Genomic DNA, 20970 nt, shown 5'->3' with positions numbered 1-20970 from the left:
TGACCCAACTCTGAAACCTTGATCTTTCACCCAGATCACTGTGACAGCCTTCCAGACTGGCTTCCAGTTCCTAAGTCCTCTCTTCCAACAGACCCTGCACACTGACACCACAAAAATAATCCTCCAGTCATCACAACCCTGCTCAAGACCCTGGGAGCAAGTAGCTTCCTAGAGTCCTTCGATGAGATCCCACTTTATTTTTTCACCCTGCTCTTCCCTGTACCTTCCACATACTATGCTTCAGTCACACCAGAACACTGCAACCTTCAGAACTCACCTTGCACTGACACCTCTTTGCTTCCACCTAAAAAGTATCTCTTCCAGAATATTAAACATCTCCCAATACACTTCTTCCAAAAGTTTTCCCCAACTTTCTCCATACTCTGAAATCTCCTTTTATATGCCTCTATCACCAGTTACACTGTATTGTGATTTATATTTATGAACCCATCTCACCTCGCTTGGGACTGTCTTAGGCACATTCATATCCCCAGCATTAGGCATACAGTAAACACTGATTTGGATTCAACTTAATGTAAATTGAATTGTTCTAAACAAACAATTGCATGGCTTTAAATATGATCTCTATGCTAATGACACCCCGATTTACAGCTCTAGCCACAAACCTCCCCTAAAGTACAAACTAATAGCTAACAGCCAGTTCAGTATCTCTACTTGACACAAATCATATTCCAAACTCAACTCCTGGTCTCCTTTCCAAATCTACTCCCTCATCCTTCCACTTGCTTGGCAAAAAACTTTAAGTTATTCTCGTCTCCTCTTTACATCCCATCCCACATCCAATTCCTCAATAAATTTTGCTGATCCTACCCTACCTTCAAGATATATCTAGAATCCAACTACTTCTCATCACCTCCTGAGCTCCACCTTGGTCCAAGTCCCCAGTATCTCTCACCAGGTTAACTGCAATACCTTCTTAACTCATCTCCCTTTCCGTCATTTCCAATCAGTAGCCATATTAACCTTTGAAAACATAAACCACAGCATGCCACTCCCCTGAACTAAACAAATCATAACAGTAGAAGTCCCACGATCTACAAGGCCCTCTTCCTCTATTGCCTACGACTCCACCCCAGGCTCAGTCCTTTCTTGCCTCACTGGGTTCCATTCTGATCTATAGCTTCTGCCTCCAGGCCTTTGCACTTGCAGGTCCCTCTGCCTGTAACGCTATCCCCCAGACACATGCTCTGCTCTGATCCCTCACCTCCCTGAAGTCTTTGCTCCAATGTCACCTTACGTTCGACTGACACTGACATTTAAACTGCACTGCCTGTCACTCTGCTCTCTCTCCATAGCACTCACTGCCTTCTAATACACACTGCTTTCTTTTGTTTATTGTCTGTCTTCCTACACCAAGAGATTTAAGCTCAAAATAAGGATATTTGTATGTTTTGTTCACTGCTATATCTCCCCTGCCTGTTTCATAGTTGGAATTCAATAAATAATTGTTAAACTGAATGAACAGGCAGGAAAAACATAACTGGAACGAACTGTGAGACATTAATGACCAGACTCCAAGAGTGCAAAGGCAGTATCAGAAGGGGAGAGAGCAACAAGGGTGGAAAAGGAGTGGGAAGAAGGGAAAAGGAAAGGTAAGGGGTGGTACAGAGAGGAGTAACAACCTACCCGGAGTGTTGTGGGGCTGCCGATGCCAAGGAAGAACACCAGGAGACTGTGTCCAGTACCATGATGTTGAAGCCTGGAAATTCCAGGAAGGCTGGCCATTGAGTTGACGCTGAGAATCAAGGGGGGACTGGGCGTCGAAAGGGGGCTGTGCCCCGGGAAGAATCTGGGCGTCAAAGGGGGGAGGCGCCTCGGGGAGGCTCTGGGCCTCCGCGGGGGGCTGCGCCTCTGAGGAAGGTTCGGACCCTCCTGCGGGAAGCGACGAAGGCGGTGGTGGCGGCGCCGGCAGCATCGCCCAGAACATCCAGTTGTCCGGCAGCGAGGCACCGTCGCTCAGAGGCTCCAAAGTGGGGGTCACCTCGGGAGCTGAAACCCACCCCGTGCGAGTCACGCAACCACTTGCCGGCTCACCCATGCCATCCGCCTAGTAGGGAAGCCAGCGTGCGAAGTGTGGAGCAAGCCTTAGGCGTCACTTCCGTTACCGCTAATGAGACAGGCCAGCCAATCACAGGCTGCTACGTCATTGGTCGGGGCCGGAAAAGCTTCCCTCATTTTCTGCGTATGGCGGGCTACCTCGCGGGGGTTTGACTCGGCGTGGGTACACCTGTGTGCGAGACCGGTGTCTGCCACCGCGGATGGCGAGGGATCTTATCGGGCCGGCACTGCCGCCCGGCTTCAAGGCCAGCGGGTCAACGGAGGACGAGGAGCGGGACCCCAGCCCCGGTAAGCGGCGGCATGTCCCCTGCCCGCCAGGCCCTCCCACCCCGTCTCTGGCCAGGCCCAGTTCTCAGAGTACTGGTCCCGAGGCCCGGGAGGGCGGAGGAGTGGCGAGTGGGCGCGGCCCCACCCGAGCTAACGTTCCTTCCCAAGCGTGGCCGTGGGGCCTGTAGAAACGAGCTTTGGCCTGGTAATCATTATCACCAAGAAGTATTCGCATTTAGTTCTCGATGGGCTGGACGCTGTGCTAAACGATCGATGCACATTCAATGATTTAATACTCTTGGCCGCTGTATGAGGTAAAGATTATTATTTCGTGTTGCAAATGGGGACACTGAGGCCCAGGCTGTTGCGCATACCACACAGTTAGTTAAGTGGTGGAGCCCGACTTAGAGCGAAGCCCGTACTCCGAACCTCTGCGCCCTAGCTCCCGACCTGCCTTCCTAGCCTCTCGTCCTGTCCTGACACACACGGCTCAGAGCTCAAACCAATCCGAGTTTCTGCGCAGTTCTTCAATTCTCTAGGCTCCTTCGGACCTCGCCCTACTCTTCTTGACGTACCTGACAAACTCCCACCTCATCCTTCAAGCCCTAACTTCAGTGTCACCTCAGTGAAGGCTTTCCACACTCTGCCAAGCATTGTCACGCCCTCCTCTTTACCCACGGGTTTTTTGCCTATTACTTACGTCACATATTTAATACACTGTTTTCGAATAACTCGCTGACATATCTGTCTCCACCATTGCACTATAGTCTTCTAGCCTTAACACATAGCAGGCACCTCGTATTTGCCAAATAAATGCTTCTCAGACTCCTCCGTGATGAGTATCCATCTCCTTTCATGTTTGTACTAATTTGTAGCCTGGGACTGACTGAAGTTGGCAAAGAGCAAAGCTGGAAGAATAACTCTTCCATTTCTGAATCTAATTTGCATTCTTCGACTACCCAGAGGCCGTGTTTCCACCTAGAAGTTTCTTTCCAAGTCTTGTTTCTGCTGTAACTGTTAAAAAGTTAGGCTTTTATTTTAGCAAGGAAGGTTCCATTCAACTAAGGTTGAAGAAAAGTGGGGTTAACCAAACTTTTTATTTAGCACACAGGTCTGAGATGGACCAATTTAATTCTATTTGAATACTCTGGAAAATTGAGTGCTTGGAAATGTCCTCTGAGATCATGTTAAAAACACGGGGGTGCAGATGTTTTCTCAAGACCAGTCTGCATACTCCAGACACTGCTTTGTGTAAGCTGAGTGGAGCCTGGGCTCTCTTGACTCTGACTTTATTCTCCTCATCTGCGGCAACCTTCACGCCACTCATCCCAGCCACATTTGCAGTCACACACTGGATCCTATTCCACCTCTGAAAACTTTTTTTCTTTTTTTTTTGGGCCGTACTGTGCAGCTTATAGGATCTTGGTCCCCTGAGCAGGGATTGAACCCGGGCCCTTGGCAGTGAGATCATGGAGTTCTAACCACTGGACCGCCAGAGAATTCCCCCATCTCTGAAAATTTAAATTCAGATCTTATTCTCAGCCAGAACCCCTTATTCATCCATCATTCTTACTCAGCTACTCTCGTTACAATTTTTTTATTTTATTTTTTTGTTTTTAGTCTCATTGAGCCATGTGATCTCTGCCTCAGTCTGTTTTGGCCTTAAATTTCCTTTAATTACTTCTGTCCCCGCTCAACTTAGCCTCCATGGTCCGTCCATTCATGCCTTCTCTTGCCAGTGTTTTCAGCTGCCTTATCCCATTTAGTATTCTGTTAAACCCATCTAGCAAAAACTCAGCCCTGGATCAGTCCAGTCGTTCACCCCTGATGAGCCCACACCCAGGCTTCCAAGTGCTGCTAGAAGAAACCTCACCCCTCCACAGGCTAATGCTGCTAAAAACTATAGTCTCCTCCCTGGCTGGGTCCACTGCCCAGCCATCCTCAGACGTTTCCCCACGCAGGTCTCCTCCCCCATGATCAACCATGGCTTTTTAAAACCTTCTCTTTCTTCTTTACGCTCTCTCTCCATCTACTTCACAGAAAAAGTAGATGCCATCTTAAGAGAACTTGCTCACTTTTCTTGGCACAGTACCTAAAAACTTCCCCAAACCTCTGCCCAACTCTTTCGTCTTCCCTTTGATTATAATGCAAGAGGGGAACTACCTCCTTCCAAGGCTAATCCTTCCATTTTTACTCGGAACCCCTTCCCTCACTAGTCCTGGGCACTCCTTGCCCTTAACATTTAACCAGAACATTCAAATCGTTCCCATCTTCATGAAGACTAGTCCACATCCCCCAGTAGCTACTCCTCTTTCTCTCTGACCAACTCTGGATCCTCCCCATTTTCTCCTTAACCCACTGCATTCTGGCTTCTGTTCTTGCCAATCCACGGAGACCACTCTCACCAATTTCACTGTGGAAATAAATGAAGACCACCCACCAATCATCTCAGCACCTTTTTGCTAAATTCAAGGCACCCTTTTCAGTCCTGACCTCGTTTGACCTCACAGCCACATTTCCTCCTGGTGATCCCTCCTCTCTTCTCTTGGTTCCAGCCACTCTGAACACATTTCTAGATGTGCCAGGCCCTTAGGCTTTAATTCTTTGCAAATGCTTTTCCCTCTGTCTGGACCACTCTTCCTCCAATCCACACTCCCTTTGCCCTGCTAACTCAATCTCATCTTTTAGCCTCAGCCCAACCATCACGTTTGTCTGGGTTTTTTTTAAATTTATTTATTTATTTATTTTTGGCTGTGTTGGGTCCTCGTTGCTGAGCTGGGGGGGCTACTCTTCATTGCGGTGCGCGGGCTTCTCATTGCAGTGGCTTCTCTTGTTGCGGAGCATGGTCTCTAGGCGCACGGGTTTCAGTAGTTCTGGCACGCGGGTTTAGTATTTGCGGCACACGAGCTCTAGAGCACAGGCTCAGTAGTTGTGGCGCACAGGCTCTAGAGCGCAGGCTCAGTAGTTGTGGCGCACGGGCTTAGTTGCTCCACAGCATGTGGGATCTTCCTGGACCAGGGCTTGAACCCTTGTCCCCTGCATTGGCAGGCAGATTCTTAACCACTGCACCACTGACGTCACTACCTACTCCCATCAAAAGACAGTTGGGGCTTCCCTGGTGGCGCAGCGGTTGAGAGTCCGCCTGTCGATGCAGGGAACACGGGTTCGTGCCCCGGTCCGGGAAGATCCCACGTGCCACGGAGTAGCTGGGCCCGTGAGCCATGGCCGCTGAGCCTGCGTGGCTGGAGCCTGTGCTCCGCAACGGGAGAGGCCACAACAGTGAGAGGCCCACGTACCGGAAAAAAAAAAAAAAAAATAGACAGTTGGATGCTCCTTATTGACATTTCCATGACTTAATCCTGTCACAGGATCAGCAAGCTTTTCCTGAACCAGATAGTAAATATTTTAGACTTTGCCAGTCAACAGGCAAAATCAAGATTATTTTAAAAATATTTATATAACAAGAGAGCAAAACAATTTTCCACAAATCTTTATTGTTGAAATTCAAAGTATAACAGTATAATTTTTTTGCAGTTTAAGTCTGCTAATGAGAAGAATGGAACTGCTTTGGAGGGAATAACGTTTTGTTTAATTGGGGTTCAGAGTCAGTGTTTCCTATTATGATCGATTGCTGATCTATAATGAGATTTAATGTGCCTTATACTTAGTACTTCTTTTTGTATGCATAATTCTGTGTGATAGATATTACAAGGGAAACATATGGAATATATGACGTAATCTCTATTTTCATGGAAGTTGTAATCTACTTGTAAAATTACCATTGCTGTAGAAGAGCTACCTTAATGATGCGCATCACTGCTTTAGGAAAGAGATGGAATAGTTCATTACAAATGCCTAAAACAATTTTTTGAGACATTTTATATAGTTTCAAAGTGATACCTATAAAAAAAAAGTGAAACTAGGGGGCTTCCCTGTTGGTGCAGTGGTTGAGGGTCTACCTGCCAATGCAGGGGACACGGGTTCAAGCCCTGGTCCGGGAAGATCCCACGTGCCGCAGAGCAACTAAGCCCGTGTGCCACAACGACTGAGCCTGCACTCTAGAGCCCGTGAGCCACAGCTACTGAGCCCACGTGCCACAACTGCTTAAGCCCACACGCCTAGAGCCCATACTCTGCAACAAGAGAAGCCACCGCAACGAGGAGTAGCCCCCGCTCGCCACAACTAGAGAAAAGCCCGCGCGCAGCAACAAAGACCCAGCGCAGCAAAAAAAAAAAAGGAAGAAAAGGAGCTAAAAAGGAAAAAAAACTTCTCTCTTTAATACTTAGGAGCAAGAGGAAGATGGAGAGAGCCAAGAGTGAAATGTAATCCCCTAGGCTCTTTCATGTTAAACTATAACCGCCTAGAATTTTGAAGAAAGGGATATTTATGGAAGGTTGTATGCTCCCTTGCTATATTCTAAAAGGTGCTTTCTCTAGGAATTAGTAGTACATACAAAGATAAACCAGAAATCAGTAAAGGCGTTATTCATTACGGTCAGAAGTCAGGTATAATCTCCACTTATAGTTGGGGAACATTTACAAACGAAGACATAACTGTTCTTCAGTCTTAAACAGCAGTTGGAGATATGAATTTTATCTTTTAATTCTTATTGTTTTCCTCTTTTTGCTCACTGATTGTTCTTTTCTAGGCATGCCGTATTACCAGTTTAGCTTTTTTTTAAATATATAAATTTATTTATTTTTATCTGCTTCAGGTCTTCGTCGCTGGGCGTGGACTTTCTCTAGTGCAGCGAGTGGGGGCTGCTCTTCATTGTGGTGCGCAGGCCTCTCATTGCTGTGGCCTCTCTTGTTGAGGAGCACGGGCTCTAGGCATATGGGCTCCAGAGCACAGGCTCAGCAGTTGTGACGCACGGGATCTAGAGCGCAGGTTCAGTAGTTGTGGCACACGGGCTTAGTTGCTCCGCGGCATGTGGGATCTTCCCGGACCAGGACTCGAACCCGTGTCCCCTGCATTGGCAGGCAGATTCTTAACCACTGCGCCACCAGGGAAGCCCCAGTTTAGCATTTATTTTCTATAATTCCTTCCTTTATTTAATGATACATGGGAGAATGTAGAAAAATGCATCCAGTTTTTTAAGATAAAAGTTTGGATTTTTGAAGTCAATTTGTTGTGTATTGAGCACTTGTTCTATGGTAATACAACAAGGAGCAATAGGAAAAAAATTTCAGAAATAGACCAGTGGTTCCAACACTGAACCTGCTTTCTCCCCTGAGTTTTATATTAATATACCCAAGTACCACTGATCATACCACTGAAATTTCTAACGGGCATGTTAAACTGAAGGTGTGAAAAACAAGCTCTTAGCTCTTCCCCCAAACATGCTTCCCTCCTAGTCTTCTCCATATTAGAGAATAGCATTACCATCCTCCTGGCTAGCTAATCAGGCCAGAAACCTACGACATCCTCAGTTCCTTTTTGGCTCTCACTTCTCACATCCAAACCATTAGCAAATCCTGCTTCTTCAAAGCAGTTGCAAATCAAACCATTTCATATCAGCTTTCTAACTCATCTCCCCTACTCCTGATTCCCTATTGACCACAAGCTGAGTTTTTTGTTTTCGTTTTTGTTTTAATAAAAAAGCTAATTCAGATTATATCTCTCCAGACTCAAAACCTTGCAGTGACTGCCTGTTATAACTAAAATCCAAACTCAGTTACCACAGCCTATGCTCACATTTGTGGAGTGCCTGCTGTATGCCAGATATAGTGTTATATGCTTTTCAGGTATAATATGTATTCTTCACAACAGCCCTATGAGATTGGATCTATTGTTAACCTCACTTTACAGATTAAGAGAGTAACACAGGAAGGTTAAATAATATCCAGATCACACAGCTAGGAAGTGGCTGAGCTGGAATTCACAGCTGGAGTCTGGCCCCAAAACATACAGTGTGGCCCCTTTGAACCATCCAATTTTGTCTTGTCACTTTGCTTACTTTGCTCTAGCCACACAGGCCTTTTTGTCCCTCAAGCACATCAAGCTTGTTCTCTCCATAGGACTTTCACACTAGTGATTCCTCTATCTAGAATGTTCTTCCCTTAGATTGTTGCATGACCACTGTCATCATTTAAGTCTCCCTACAAATGTCTTCTCAGGGGAACCTTCCCTGACCTCTGTCTTTAAAATTACCCTCCCACGTATTCACAGTCACCTTTTTTTTATTTGTTTCTTTTTTAAGTTGTTTCTCTAGAAGTACTTACTCAATAAATATTTGTTGAATGGATGGATGTTGACTTTGTGAATGTTGTTTAATATAACGGTTAAGAGGTTCATATCCTAGCTCCACTATTTAGTTGTGTAAAACTGGGCAAGTTACTGTCTCTCTGCCTCAGTTTCCTCATCTGTAAGCTAGAAGTAATACTGCTTTCCTAATAAGGTTGTTGTCAGAATTAAATAGAGAAATGCATGTAAATCTCTTTTACGTTTTTGTTGTTATTAATACTGAAGGAATAGCATACCTGGGAAGCTCTTTGGAAAATCATATTTCCAGGCCCTACTCCAGGCCAACTAAGTCAGAATCTCTGGGGCAAGGGCCCAGGAATCTCTTTTTTAAAAATATTTTGGCAAGTCTGATAAACACCCAGGCTTGGGAACTATGTCAGTAGAGTTTTAGCATCACTGCTGAGGATCGCCATAGACAGTTGGGTCTGTGTGACATCATACAATGACATCATGCAATAATTTATAATTTTGCTAAGTCATGAAGTGAAAGCAGTTCACTATGGTGAGTGGGCACAGAACACCCTTACCTCTTCCTTGGCATCTGCATCCCAATGTGACCTCATTCTCTTCTTTGAATCTCTACTAGTAAGCAGGAGAATTTAGAGTGCCTCTACTTTTGTTTCTGCTTGGAAAATCATCTCAAACAGAAAGCTAACTGAGAAGTATGGTAATACCAATAAAGGTATTTTTAAGTGGTGATTCTTAGTCAGAAACCAGAATGGATAATTTTGATTTTTACCATGTTAGACTGTGGAATGGCAAATTTGTTGTTTGGTTAGCTCCGTGATAGAAATATTGTCTACCATACGCTGTCCATAAGGAAAAAACAAAATCATGAAACCATTTTGGCAGTTGCACCAAGCAAAATTGCAACCAATGCAAAAATTGCAAGATGACAGGCAAATTATGTGCTATTGCTATATTTATAAGTTTGGGTGTTAAAGCTTTTGTGAATCTCGTAGTTAACACTGTGTAAGACATGATTTCTGCCTTCCTGGAGTTGGAAAGACAAGCCCACTGTACACAACAGGAACAAATGAGATTAAAGTCCATAATAAATGATAGCCAGCCAGTGCTGAGAATTTCAGAAAAGAAAGTGTGAAATGTCAGCTAGGGAGTTCATTGAAACAGTTGTGGCTCCTTATGACATACACAAGACATCTTCTTTAGTTGCAGGACCAGCTCTGCCCCCTAATTATAAAAGCAGTAGTTCAAAGTCATCAGACAGCGACGAGGACAGTAGTTCTTTGTCTGAAGAAGGAAATCAGGAATCTGAAGAAGATGACACTGGTCCAACTGCAAGGTGAGTCACTTATTACATTAAATGGTAAACCAATCTTCCAATCTGGTGTACGCTGGCTAGAACAGAGAGCTAGTAAAGGGATATCATAACCTGCATTTATATAGCACAGGAAGAAATTACTTCATATGACATTTCCTCATGAACTACCTTTAAGAAAGAAATTTATTGTAGTAGTATATAGCTCTGGAGATATCTAGAATTTCAATAAAAGTCTTATATAAAGGAATTTTCCTTAAGGTATTATTGAAGTGATTAAATATTCTAAATAAACCATACATCTTCTTTTTAAAATTATGTATGCAGGGAACTCCCTGGTGGTCTAGTACTTCATGGACTGGTCCAGGACTCCATGCTTCCGATGCAGGGGGCACAGGTTCGATCCTTGTTGGGCAACTAAGATCCCACAAGCCATACAACCAAAAAAAAGAATATGCTTTAAAAAAAAATTATGTATGCAGTATGTGCTTTTTGTTTAAGTAAATGAATGATTCCCTCTGACCTAGCCTTACTCACCACAGGTCGATGTAAATAAGAAGTCAAATCTTTGTTTATTATTGGATAGCAAGGTCTTTTTTAAAGCATTTTAATGAGTAAGAGACAGAAGTAGCAACTTAAAGCCTTTACTTAAGTGAATTTAAAAACCAGTGCCATAAACGTTTTGCTCAAAAATATCTAGCAAGTAGAGTATTTGAAACTTCATTGAATGGACTCTTAAACAACACAGAAAATATAGAAAATTGATATTATTACTGCTGTAGAGAAGTAACCAATCTCTATTTTTAGACCATAAGTGAATTCCAAGAAAAGATTAGTATAAGATCTGTGGTAGATTTTTTTTCTTATTTGACAAGATTATTTTATTGTTTCAGTGTTTGTACAACTAGTTGAAGTTAATGTTCTTTTAAAAATGGAAATTTCTCTATGAAGAAAATTTTGACATACATGCATAAAATTACACTACTGTGTTTTCAGAAAACAGAGGAGAAATCAGGATGACGATGATGATGATGATGAAGGGTTTTTTGGACCAGCCCTTCCTCCTGGATTTAAAAAGCAGGATGATTCTCCTCCAAGGTGGTAATGTGTACTACTTCCTGCCAGTCTTTTCAAGTGTCCATTAATTCATTAAAGAGTTGTCTGAAATTGTTTTTTAACTTATGTGTTTATATAACATTTGAAATAAATTTGAAGTAAAAATAACTAATTTTAAAATTCATATAAGGAAAATAATTATTTACACGTTTATGACACTTTTATAATTCATAAAAAACTTCCACATCTCTTATTTGATACTCGCAAGAGCGTTCTGTGGCAGGCTGGGTGAAACATGACCCTTCTTCCCCATTTTTTTTTTAAACAAGTAAGGTTGCACACATAGTCAGTGGTACACCTGGGGCTGGAATCCTGGTGTTTGACTTCTAATTCAGACGTCTTCTTAATTATTTATTGAAAGAATAGACAAATCCCTATGTACCAAGTTACACAGTTAACTTCACCAAACCTCAAATTTGTCATCTGTGGAATAAGATAGCAACACGTACCTTACAGCATTGTCGTGGTGATTGAGATTTCATATTTATATGCATATATATACATGTGTGATTCTTACATAGTGCCTGGCACAGAATAAACATATAGTAAATACTGATTCCTGTCTTCTCGGAATTATAAAATATTTAACTGCTGAATATGAAATTGCACACCATATTGTTTATAATTCATAACATTGTATCCCAGTATGCAAGAACAAGTAGAAAAGGCTGTTGTACATTTTATATTCAGAATTATAATCATACTTGTCAGCTTCTAATTTTCATACAACTTTTGGGGAGTAACTGCCTCTGACTTCAACTCAAAAAACACTTTTTGTTGTGAATGTAGTCAGTTTCTGTAATGGCGTCAGCAAGTAAAGGGATGCTTATTGAGGAAAAGAAAGAAGAAATAAGAGGAATAGGCAGTCCACTGCCTGTTTTTGTATGGCCCCGAGCTAAGAATGATCTTTAAGGGGTCATTAAAATATAAAGATGAATATGCAACAAAGACCAAATGTGGCCCTTAGAGCCTAAAATTTCCTGTCTGGGTTTTTATGGGAAATTTGCTGACTGCTGGGAAATAACATTCCTTTCAAGAAAATAGATTATTAGATACATAGCGATTTCTTTCTGTTTTGACAATAGTAAAATACATGTTTGAAATAAACAGGTGGAAGCATATATTGGAGGCAAAACCTCATACACGTCCACAGCATGTGCTGTGGTTATGTTCCTTTACTATATTTTAAGATTTTATGTGTTAATGGTTTTATCCTTACCAATTCCCTGAGGCCAGAGAATTGAGCTGTAATTACATTTGTAGATCTGCTAAAAACTGTACTCAGAAAAAAACCCATACAGCACTTCCTTATACTTTATAAATGATAACTAATTTGATCTAACAATGCCACACTTCCGCATTTTTCATTTGCAAAATTGTTTTGGTTCATAGTAGTTTTATGAACCAAGGCAAGAGATAATTAAGTGGCCAGGATCAGATCCCAAACCTTGTGACTCTAGTACTATTTTTGTCCTACCGGGAAACCTGTCTGTAAGACTCTAATTGAACATAGTGTAATCTGGAAAATTCAGCTTAGGGCATCAGTGCCATCTTGGTTGGTAACACTTGCACAGGGACATCTCTGGAAAAAAACAAAGAATGGAGAAACTTAACAGTATGAAAGAGAGTAGAAAATATCGTTCTTCTTTTGTTTTTTCCATACATAAAGTAGGACTTTTTCTTTTTAAGGCCTAGAATTTAGGCAGCTTTCTCTTTTGAATGGATGTCTGTTCTCTCAGAATGTGGCAGTAGGGCAGCTAGAAAGAAAATGAACTTTGGCATCAGATAGACCAGGGTTCAAACTCCAGCTCTGCCACCTACTAGTTCATGTTGTCCTTGGGTGTTATTTTGCTCAGATAGAAAATGGAGTGACTTATACCACCCAGGGTTTTTTGAAGGAAACAGAAAAGTACACTGGTTGAAATGTGGTTAGCATACTACCTTTTCCTTTATATACAGGTCTTAAATGAACTATTTTCCTTCTTATATGCTTCCACATCATTATTGGATTGTTAGGACGGTGTTTAGGTTTTTATACTGCCTTGGCACACATAACCATAAATTACCAACATCTGTTGTATGCATTTGCTACGTATGTCCTTAGAACCCAATTTATACTTAAGTAGTTCTGACTATAAATATAATGCCACTAAGGTATTTTTCAGTGGACGGTGAATATCAAAACTGAAAGCCAAGGCCCAAAATGAAAAAGATCTTCACAGGCTTTAGTCCACATAAAAGTCCACATAATAAGGAGTTTTTTTTAAGTTATTATTTTTATTTAACATAGTTCTTTTAGGAAGTGGGTATACACCATTGGCACAAAGATTGAGAATTACTGGTTTCGCATCTGATTGTTGACTAACAAATAGAAAGTTAAAATACAAAAAATTAGATTTTTATTTTTATGATACTCAGTGAAAAAATACTAGGTTATAGAGTAAAAATAATATGTTGAATAAGATTCTCATTTTCAACATTTGTTATTATCTGGCTTTTTATTATTTATGTGAGCTTTTATTCTGAAAGCTGACTTTTTAAAGTCAGGGAGAATGATAAAGGTACATTTTATTTTTCAGGCCTATAATAGGTCCTGCATTACCACCTGGTTTTCTTAAATCTGCACAGAAAAGTGACAAAGGCAGAGATGATCCAAGACAAGTATCATCGTATTTCAACTCTGAGGTTTGGAACTTTTTCTATTAAAGAATAAGATGTAAGAAACTCAAGACTTTACATAGGAATAACTACAATCATTTGACTCAATCATATTCAAACTAATTTAGGATTGTATCTAGGTAGATGAAATCAAAAGCTGTCATAGACCTGAGATTCTGTTAGAAAAATAACAAGGCAAATTACATGTGACAGGGTGTTACCTATTCATGCTTCTCATCCTTGAAGGGAAGCTTTAAAGTACTAGAAACTAGAACATGATGCAGAGTTTAAAGAATCACTGTGATTTGATCCAGAAGAGAACAAGCTAAGAAAATTTTTAATAGTGAAATAATTATTATAAAATATTGAAATTAACTTTCTCCTACCCAGCTCTCATACCATTGTATAACAAGGGCACTAGTGGATACATGATGTTTTGAAAAGAAAGAACAAGTAATTTTGGAGTCAAGGAGGAAGCCTATATTCTTACAGAGGGCCAGTCCTTAACAAAAGCTGAGATTTGCAGAATACTTTATAATTTGTAATGCATTTTTCCCATATATGCATTTTCAGCTTCTCCAAAGCCTTATGAAATAATCATGATCTGTATCTTAGAGATGCTAAAAGCCAGAGAAATTGGGTAACTTAACTCCAAATCACAATTTCTACTTATCAAAAGTCAAAGCTCAAACCCAGTTCTTAGGATTTTATATCACCTGTTCAGTCTGCTAATCTGCAGTGATTAATTCATGCTGAAGATTAGCAGACTGAACAGGTGGTAATAAATTCAAATACTCCTGTGCATCTCCACTGAGAATTCAGCAATTCCACTGAAGTTGTTACTAAAGGAAATACATAATGCAGTGGTTAAGCTCATGAACTCCAGAGTCATTTACTCATTCTTTCAGCAGATGTTTATAAAACACCTACAGTGTGTCAGGCCCTTAGAGAAATCAGTCTGACAACAAATTCTGTTGTTCCCACCTTCAAAAACATCCAGAATCCAGCCACTTCTGCTGCTACCCTGATCCCAGTCAACATCATATTTCACCTCTTTCATTGGTCTTCATGTCTTAGCCTTTGTTCCTCCACTACCTCTTCTCAACACAGCAGCTAGAGTGGCCCAGATAAAATAAAGTCAGATCATGTCATTGATGCTCAGAACCATCAATTTGCTCCTCCTCTGTCTGCATACAAGCCAAAGTCCTTACAGGGCCCTCTATAATCTGGCCTCCATTAGCTCCCTGATTTCTCTCTAATTTTGATCTGACCACACTGAGCTCCTTTCTCCTTAAATATGACAGGCTCCTACTCCTGAGCCTTGATACTTGCTATCCAAGTCTCTCCAAAATGGTTTTCCCCTAGATACTTATGTTGGCTTGCTTACCATCAGCTAGAGTGCTTTTAGCTGCTAATAACAAAAAATCCAACTCACAATGAAATGTAGTCTTAACCTTGTTAGTTAACAAATTGGTTGTTTATATAATTTCCTGGGTGGTCTGTAATCTGTATTCCCCAAATAAGAAAAATGTGTTTCATACCTAAGAAGAGGTCTAGAGGAAGGGTCATTCCAGGGTTGGTAAATTCAACAGACTAATGAGATCATCCAGGGCCCAGTTTTTTATGTCTTCTCTATCATTTACTGTATGTTAATTCCTCTTAGGCTGACCAAGTGCTGAGATTAACATGCAGATGACAGTGTCCAGACATAGTGTCCCTAACCTGTGCCCCCTTTTTAGAGAGAGGAAAACCTTTCCAGGTTTCCTGTAGACCTCTCCTCACATTTCTTTGGCCAAAATTGAATCATATGCCATGCTCAAGCCAATCAGTTGGCCAAGAGGAATGAGACCAAAGTGATTGGCTTAGAATTATCAGCATTTTTACCCAGGAATTAGAGAAGGTCCCAGTTTCCTGAGAAGCACGTGGTTCCAAAGAAAATGAACAAAACCAATAAAACACAGGATTCTCTTAGCAATAGACTAGTTATTGGTTGGAGCTGTTACAATCCCTATCTGAAAGACAAACCAAGGCCTAGAAAGATTAAATAATATGCTTGACAATCTTGAGAAAGAAAAACAGAGCTGGAGGAATCAGGCTCCAGACTTCAGACTGTACTACAAAGCTACAGTAATCAAGACAGTATGGTACTGGCACAAAAACAGAAATATAGATCAATGGAACAGGAGAGAAAACCCAGAGATAAACCCACACACATATGGTCACCTTATTTCTGATACAGGAGGCAAGGATATACAGTGGAGAAAAGACACCCTCTTCAATAAGTGCTGTTGGCAAAACTGGACAGCTACATGTAAAAGAATGAAATTAGAACACTCCCTAACACCATACACAAAAACAAACTCAAAATGAGTTAAAGACCTAAATGTAAGGCCAGACAGTATAAAATTCTTAGAGGAAAACATAGGCAGAACACTCTATGATATAAATCACAGCAAGATCCTTTTTGACCCACCTCTTAGAGAAATAGAAATGAAGACAAAAATAAACAAATGGGACCTAATGAAACTTCAAAGCTTTTGCACAGCAAAGGAAACCATAAAGAAGACAAAGACAACCCTCAGAATGGGAGAAAATATTTGCAAACGAAGCAACTGCCAAAGGATTAATCTCCAAAATTTACAAGCAGCTCATGCAGCTCAGTATCAAAAAAACAAACAACCCAATCCAAAAATGAGCAGGAGACCTAAATAGACATTTCTCCAAAGAAGATAACAGATTGCCAGCAAACACATGAAAGAATGTTCAACATCACTAATCATTTGAGAAATGGAAATCAAAACTGCAATGAGGTATTACCTCACAACAGTCAGAATGGCCATCATCAAAAAATCTACAAACAATAAATGCTGGAGAGGGTGTGGAGAAAAGGGAACCTTCTTGCACTGCTGGTGGAAATGTAAATTGATACAGCCATTATGGAGAACAGTATGGAGGTTCCTTAAAAAACTAAAAATAGAACTACCATATGACCCAGCAATCCCACTACTGGGCATATACCCTGAGAAAACCATAATTCAGAAAGAGTCACATACCACAATGTTCATTGCAGCTCTATTTACAATAGCCAGGACATGGAAGCAACCTACGTGTCCATCGACAGATGAATGGATAAAGAAGATGTGGCACATATATACAATGGAATATTACTCAGCCATAAAAAGAAATGAAATTGAGTTATTTGTAGTGAGGAAATGAAATTGAGTTATTTGTATTTTTAACATCTTTATTGGAGTATAATTGCTTTACAATGGTGTGTTAGTTTCTGCTTTATAACAAAGTGAATCAGCTATACATATACACATATCCGCATATCTCCTCCCTCGTGCGTCTCCCTCCCACCCACCCTCCCTATCCCACCCCTCTAGGTGGTCACAAAGCACCGAGCTCATCTCCCTGTGCTATGCGGCTGCTTCCCACCATCTGTTTTACAGTTGGTAGTGTATATATGTCCATGCCACTCTCTCACTTCATCCCAGCTTACCCTTCCCTGTCCCCGTGTCCTCAAGTCCATTCTCTACGTCTGCGTCTTTATTCCTGTCCTGCCCCTAGGTTCTTCAGGACCATTTTTTTTTTTTTTTTAAGATTCCATATATATGTGTTAGCATACGGTATTTGTTTTTCTCTTTCTGACTTACTTCACTCTGTATGACAGTCTTTAGATCCAGCCACGTCTCTACAAATGACCCAATTTCGTTCCTTTTTATGGCTGAGTAATATTCCATTGTATACGTATACCACGTCTTCTTTATCCATTCGTCTGTCGATGGGCATTTAGGTTGTTTCCATGACCTGGCTATTGTAAATAGTGCTGCAATGAACATTGGGGTGCATGTGTCTTTTTGCATTATGGTTTTCTCTGGGTATTTGCCCAGTAGTGGGATTGCTGGGTCATATGGTAATTCTATTTTTAGTTTTTTAAGGAACCTCCATACTGTTCTCCATAGTGGCTGTATCAATTCCATTCCCACCAACAGTGCAAGAGGGTTCCCTTTTCTCCACACCCTCTCCAGCATTTGTTGTTTGTGGATTTTCTGATGATGCCCATTCTAGCTGGTGTGAGGTGATACTTCATTGTAGTTTTGATTTGCATTTCTCTAATAATTAGTGATGCTGAGTAGCTTTTCATGTGCTTCTTGGTCATCTGTATGTCTTCTTTGGAGAAAGAAGGGGCTATTTAGGTCTTCTTCTATTTAGGTCTTCTCCCCATTTTTGGATTGGATTGTTTGTTTTTTTAATATGAGCTGCATGAGCTGTTTATATATTTTGGAGATTAATCCTTTGTTGATTCGTTTACAAATATTTTCCCCCATTCTGAGGGTTGTCTTTTCGTCTTGTTTATGGTTTCCTTTGCTGCATAAAAGCTTTGAAGTTTCATTAGGTCCCATTTGTTTATTTTTGTTTTTATTTCCATGACTCTAGGAGGTGGCTCAAAAAAGATCTTGCTGTGATTTATGTCAAGGAGTGTTCTTCCTGTGTTTTCCTCTGTGAGTTTTATAGTGTCCAGTCTTACATTTAGGTCTCTAATCCATTTTGAGTTTATTTTTGTGTATGGTGTTAGAGAGTGTTCTAATTTCATTCTTTTACCTGTAGCTGTCCAGTTTTCCCAGCACCACTTATTGAAGAGACTGTCTTTTCTCCTTTGTATATCCTTGCCTCCTTTGTCATAGATTAGTTGACCACAGGTGTGTGGGTTTATCTCTGGCTTTCTATCTTGTTCTATGTTTCTGTTTTTGTGCCAGTACAATATTGTCTTGATTACTGTAGCTTTGTAGTATAGTCTGAAGTCAGGGAGTCTGATTCCTCCAGCTCCGTTTTTTTCCTTCAAGACTGCTTTGACTATTAGGGGTCTTTTGTGTCTGACAAGGACTGTTTTAAACCCAAGTGCATATAGCATCTAACACAGTCTTACATGAAAACCCTTTAATAAAATGATTTACTAATGGGACTTCCCTGGTGGCTCAGTGGTTAAGAATCCGCCTGCCAATGCAGGGGACATGGGTTCGAGCCCTGGTCCAGGAAGATCCCACATGCCACAGAGCAACTAAGCCCATATGCCACAACTACTGCGCCTGCATTCTAGAACCCGTGTGCACCGCAACTACTGAGGCTATGTGCTGCAACTACTGAAGCCCACACGCCTAGATCCCGTGCTCCGCAACAGGAGAAGCCACCTCAATGAGAAGCCCACGCACCGCAACGAGGAGTAGCCCCCCCACTAGCTACAACTAGAGAAAGCCCACACACAGCATTGAAGATCCAACACAGCCAAAAAAAAAAAAAAATTAAAATCACTGTTCTTTAAAAAAATTAACTTAAAAAATGATTTACTAAGAACTACTTGAATTCAATTATTGCAATACTATTGTGTCTTTGGGGTAATGAGAGAAATACTTTGGGAACCAAATTAACTCGTTCGGGCCAGTATTTTGTAAGGCTTTGCACAGCATTTCTGTTTCAGTGGACTGTACTAAATCATGAAGGCTGATACAGCTTCCAAGAATGTCTTATTTGTGTGCATCTTATTCCAAAGAGCTCTTTCTGTACCAGGAAAGAAAATGGTTTCAACTTGTGTCATCTCTGATGAATCATTAATAATTCTCTGGAATATTACAGAGAAATTGTGAGACCACATCTATGTCCATCAGGAAGAGGACTGAGATGAGTTAATGAGCTCTGCCGTGGACATAGGGAAGAGGTGAGACAGTCCACAGCCCCTGGATTTGTCATTTTTGTATGGTGCACTTGAGAAAGGCTCAGGAAAGGTGCTCAGTGATTAGCCAGCAACACAGTGTTTGCTTTTTGTTCTGTTTCTAGGTTATCAGTCACAGTTAAATTTTAAGTAATTTAGGATCATTTTCTTATTTCAGAAGGAAACAGGTAGCAGTGAAGAGGAGGACATTATTGGGCCGATGCCTGCCAAAGGACCAGTTAACTCTAGTGTTACGACAGAGTTTGAAAAAAGGGCCCAGAGAATGAAAGAAAAACTGACTAAAGGAGACGATGTAAGTTTTAAATACATAGTACACTTTTCTCTGAGAAATTGACCAAATATATTAAAAAATCTCAGTTTTAAAAACGGACATTAAAAAAATGTATATGTACATATGTAAGTGTATAAAAATTTAGGCTCTGGGTAATTCAGAAGCTATAAAAGGAAAAGGGTAGAAATTTTGCCTACTTAAAAATTTCTGTATGGCAAAGGATAACATTAAATCAAAGGAAAAATAAATTAAATAAAAGTATTCATAACATATATGACCAAAAAAAAATAGTCTATTAAATCCTTTCTCTTAAAGTCTGTTAAATAACTTTCAAGCCTCTGTTGAGAAGCATAGTCACTTATACAGTATTCTACACATATACACACACATGTGCACACACGCACACATATACATGTTTTCCAAGGCTACTTTTTTTTCTTTTACTTTTTATTTCTCTTAAAGGATTCATCTAAAACAATTACAAGAGACTCTTGGATGACTGAGCTTCCTCCGGAGCTGAAAAACTTTGGTCTTGGGCCTAGAACTTTCAAGAGAAGAGCTGATGACAAATCTGGAGATCGATCAGTCTGGACAGATATGCCAGCTGACAGGGAAAGGAAAGCTAAGGTAAGAGGGTTTGTTTGTTCCTGTATTTTTGTCCATGTTGACTCTATTTTGAAAAAATAGGAGGCAGAATTATTTAAGAGTACTGTTTTTTTTTTTTTTTTTTTTTTGCTGTACACGGGTCTCTCGCTGTTGTGGCCTGTCCCGCTGCGGAGCACAGGCTCCGGACGCGCAGGCTCAGAGGCCATGGCTCACGGGCCCAGCCGCTCCGCGGCATGTGGGATCTTCCCGGACCGGGGCACGAACCCGTGTCCCCTGCATCGGCAGGTGGACTCCCAACCACTGTGCCACCAGGGAAGCCCAAGAGTACTGTTTTTAAAATTATGATTCCAAAGGGAAAAGATTTCCCCTGAAGGAAAGTTAAAAGAAAGTGATGCCAGTTGCTTCCTGTGTATTTACTTACTATTTCCCAATAAATTGTCTCATCTAAATCTCAAGAGAACCTGGAGACATAGGTTTACTGACCTCATTTTATGAAGGGAGACACTATCCTCTATGAGGTCACCTTTTCTGGAATTAAATGCTGGTAAGTCATGAACAGTAATTCCCTTCTAGACCTTTCTGACTTCAAATCCCCTGGTCTTTATACATCATACTATCCATGAAAATTTCTTTTAAAATGTCTTGAACAAGCCAAGGCACAGATTAACCTAGCAAGTTAAGTGATACACAGGGACTATCTCTGAAAATAACAGTAGCTCA

The 20970-nt window shown here is 41.0% G+C and overlaps 2 protein-coding genes across 3 annotated transcripts in view; one reads left to right on the top strand and one right to left on the bottom strand.

Moving 5' to 3' along the window:
- Positions 1-2059, bottom strand: part of NUFIP1 (nuclear FMR1 interacting protein 1) — a gene marked incomplete at its 5' end in the record, with an annotated part of 44105 nt that extends 42046 nt beyond the window's left edge. The window contains one exon of the mRNA XM_082859553.1: positions 1648-2059. Coding sequence (XP_082715679.1) covers positions 1648-2059 — 412 coding nt within the window. The remainder of the gene's footprint in view (positions 1-1647) is intronic.
- A 155-nt stretch (positions 2060-2214) lies between these two features.
- The window catches only part of GPALPP1 (GPALPP motifs containing 1), a 32742-nt gene continuing 13986 nt past the window's right edge, over positions 2215-20970 (top strand). For both annotated transcript variants that reach the window (XM_082859316.1, XM_082859317.1), the window contains exons 1-6: positions 2215-2367; positions 9760-9892; positions 10865-10966; positions 13564-13669; positions 19531-19665; positions 20107-20271. In XM_082859316.1, coding sequence (XP_082715442.1) covers positions 2280-2367; positions 9760-9892; positions 10865-10966; positions 13564-13669; positions 19531-19665; positions 20107-20271 — 729 coding nt within the window. In that variant the 5' untranslated portion in view covers positions 2215-2279. The remainder of the gene's footprint in view (positions 2368-9759; positions 9893-10864; positions 10967-13563; positions 13670-19530; positions 19666-20106; positions 20272-20970) is intronic.

The sequence above is a fragment of the Leucopleurus acutus genome, assembly GCF_964270905.1.
Source record: "Leucopleurus acutus genome assembly, chromosome: 18".
Lineage (NCBI taxonomy): Eukaryota > Metazoa > Chordata > Mammalia > Artiodactyla > Delphinidae > Leucopleurus > Leucopleurus acutus.
This window is presented reverse-complemented; position numbering and strand designations above follow the sequence as displayed.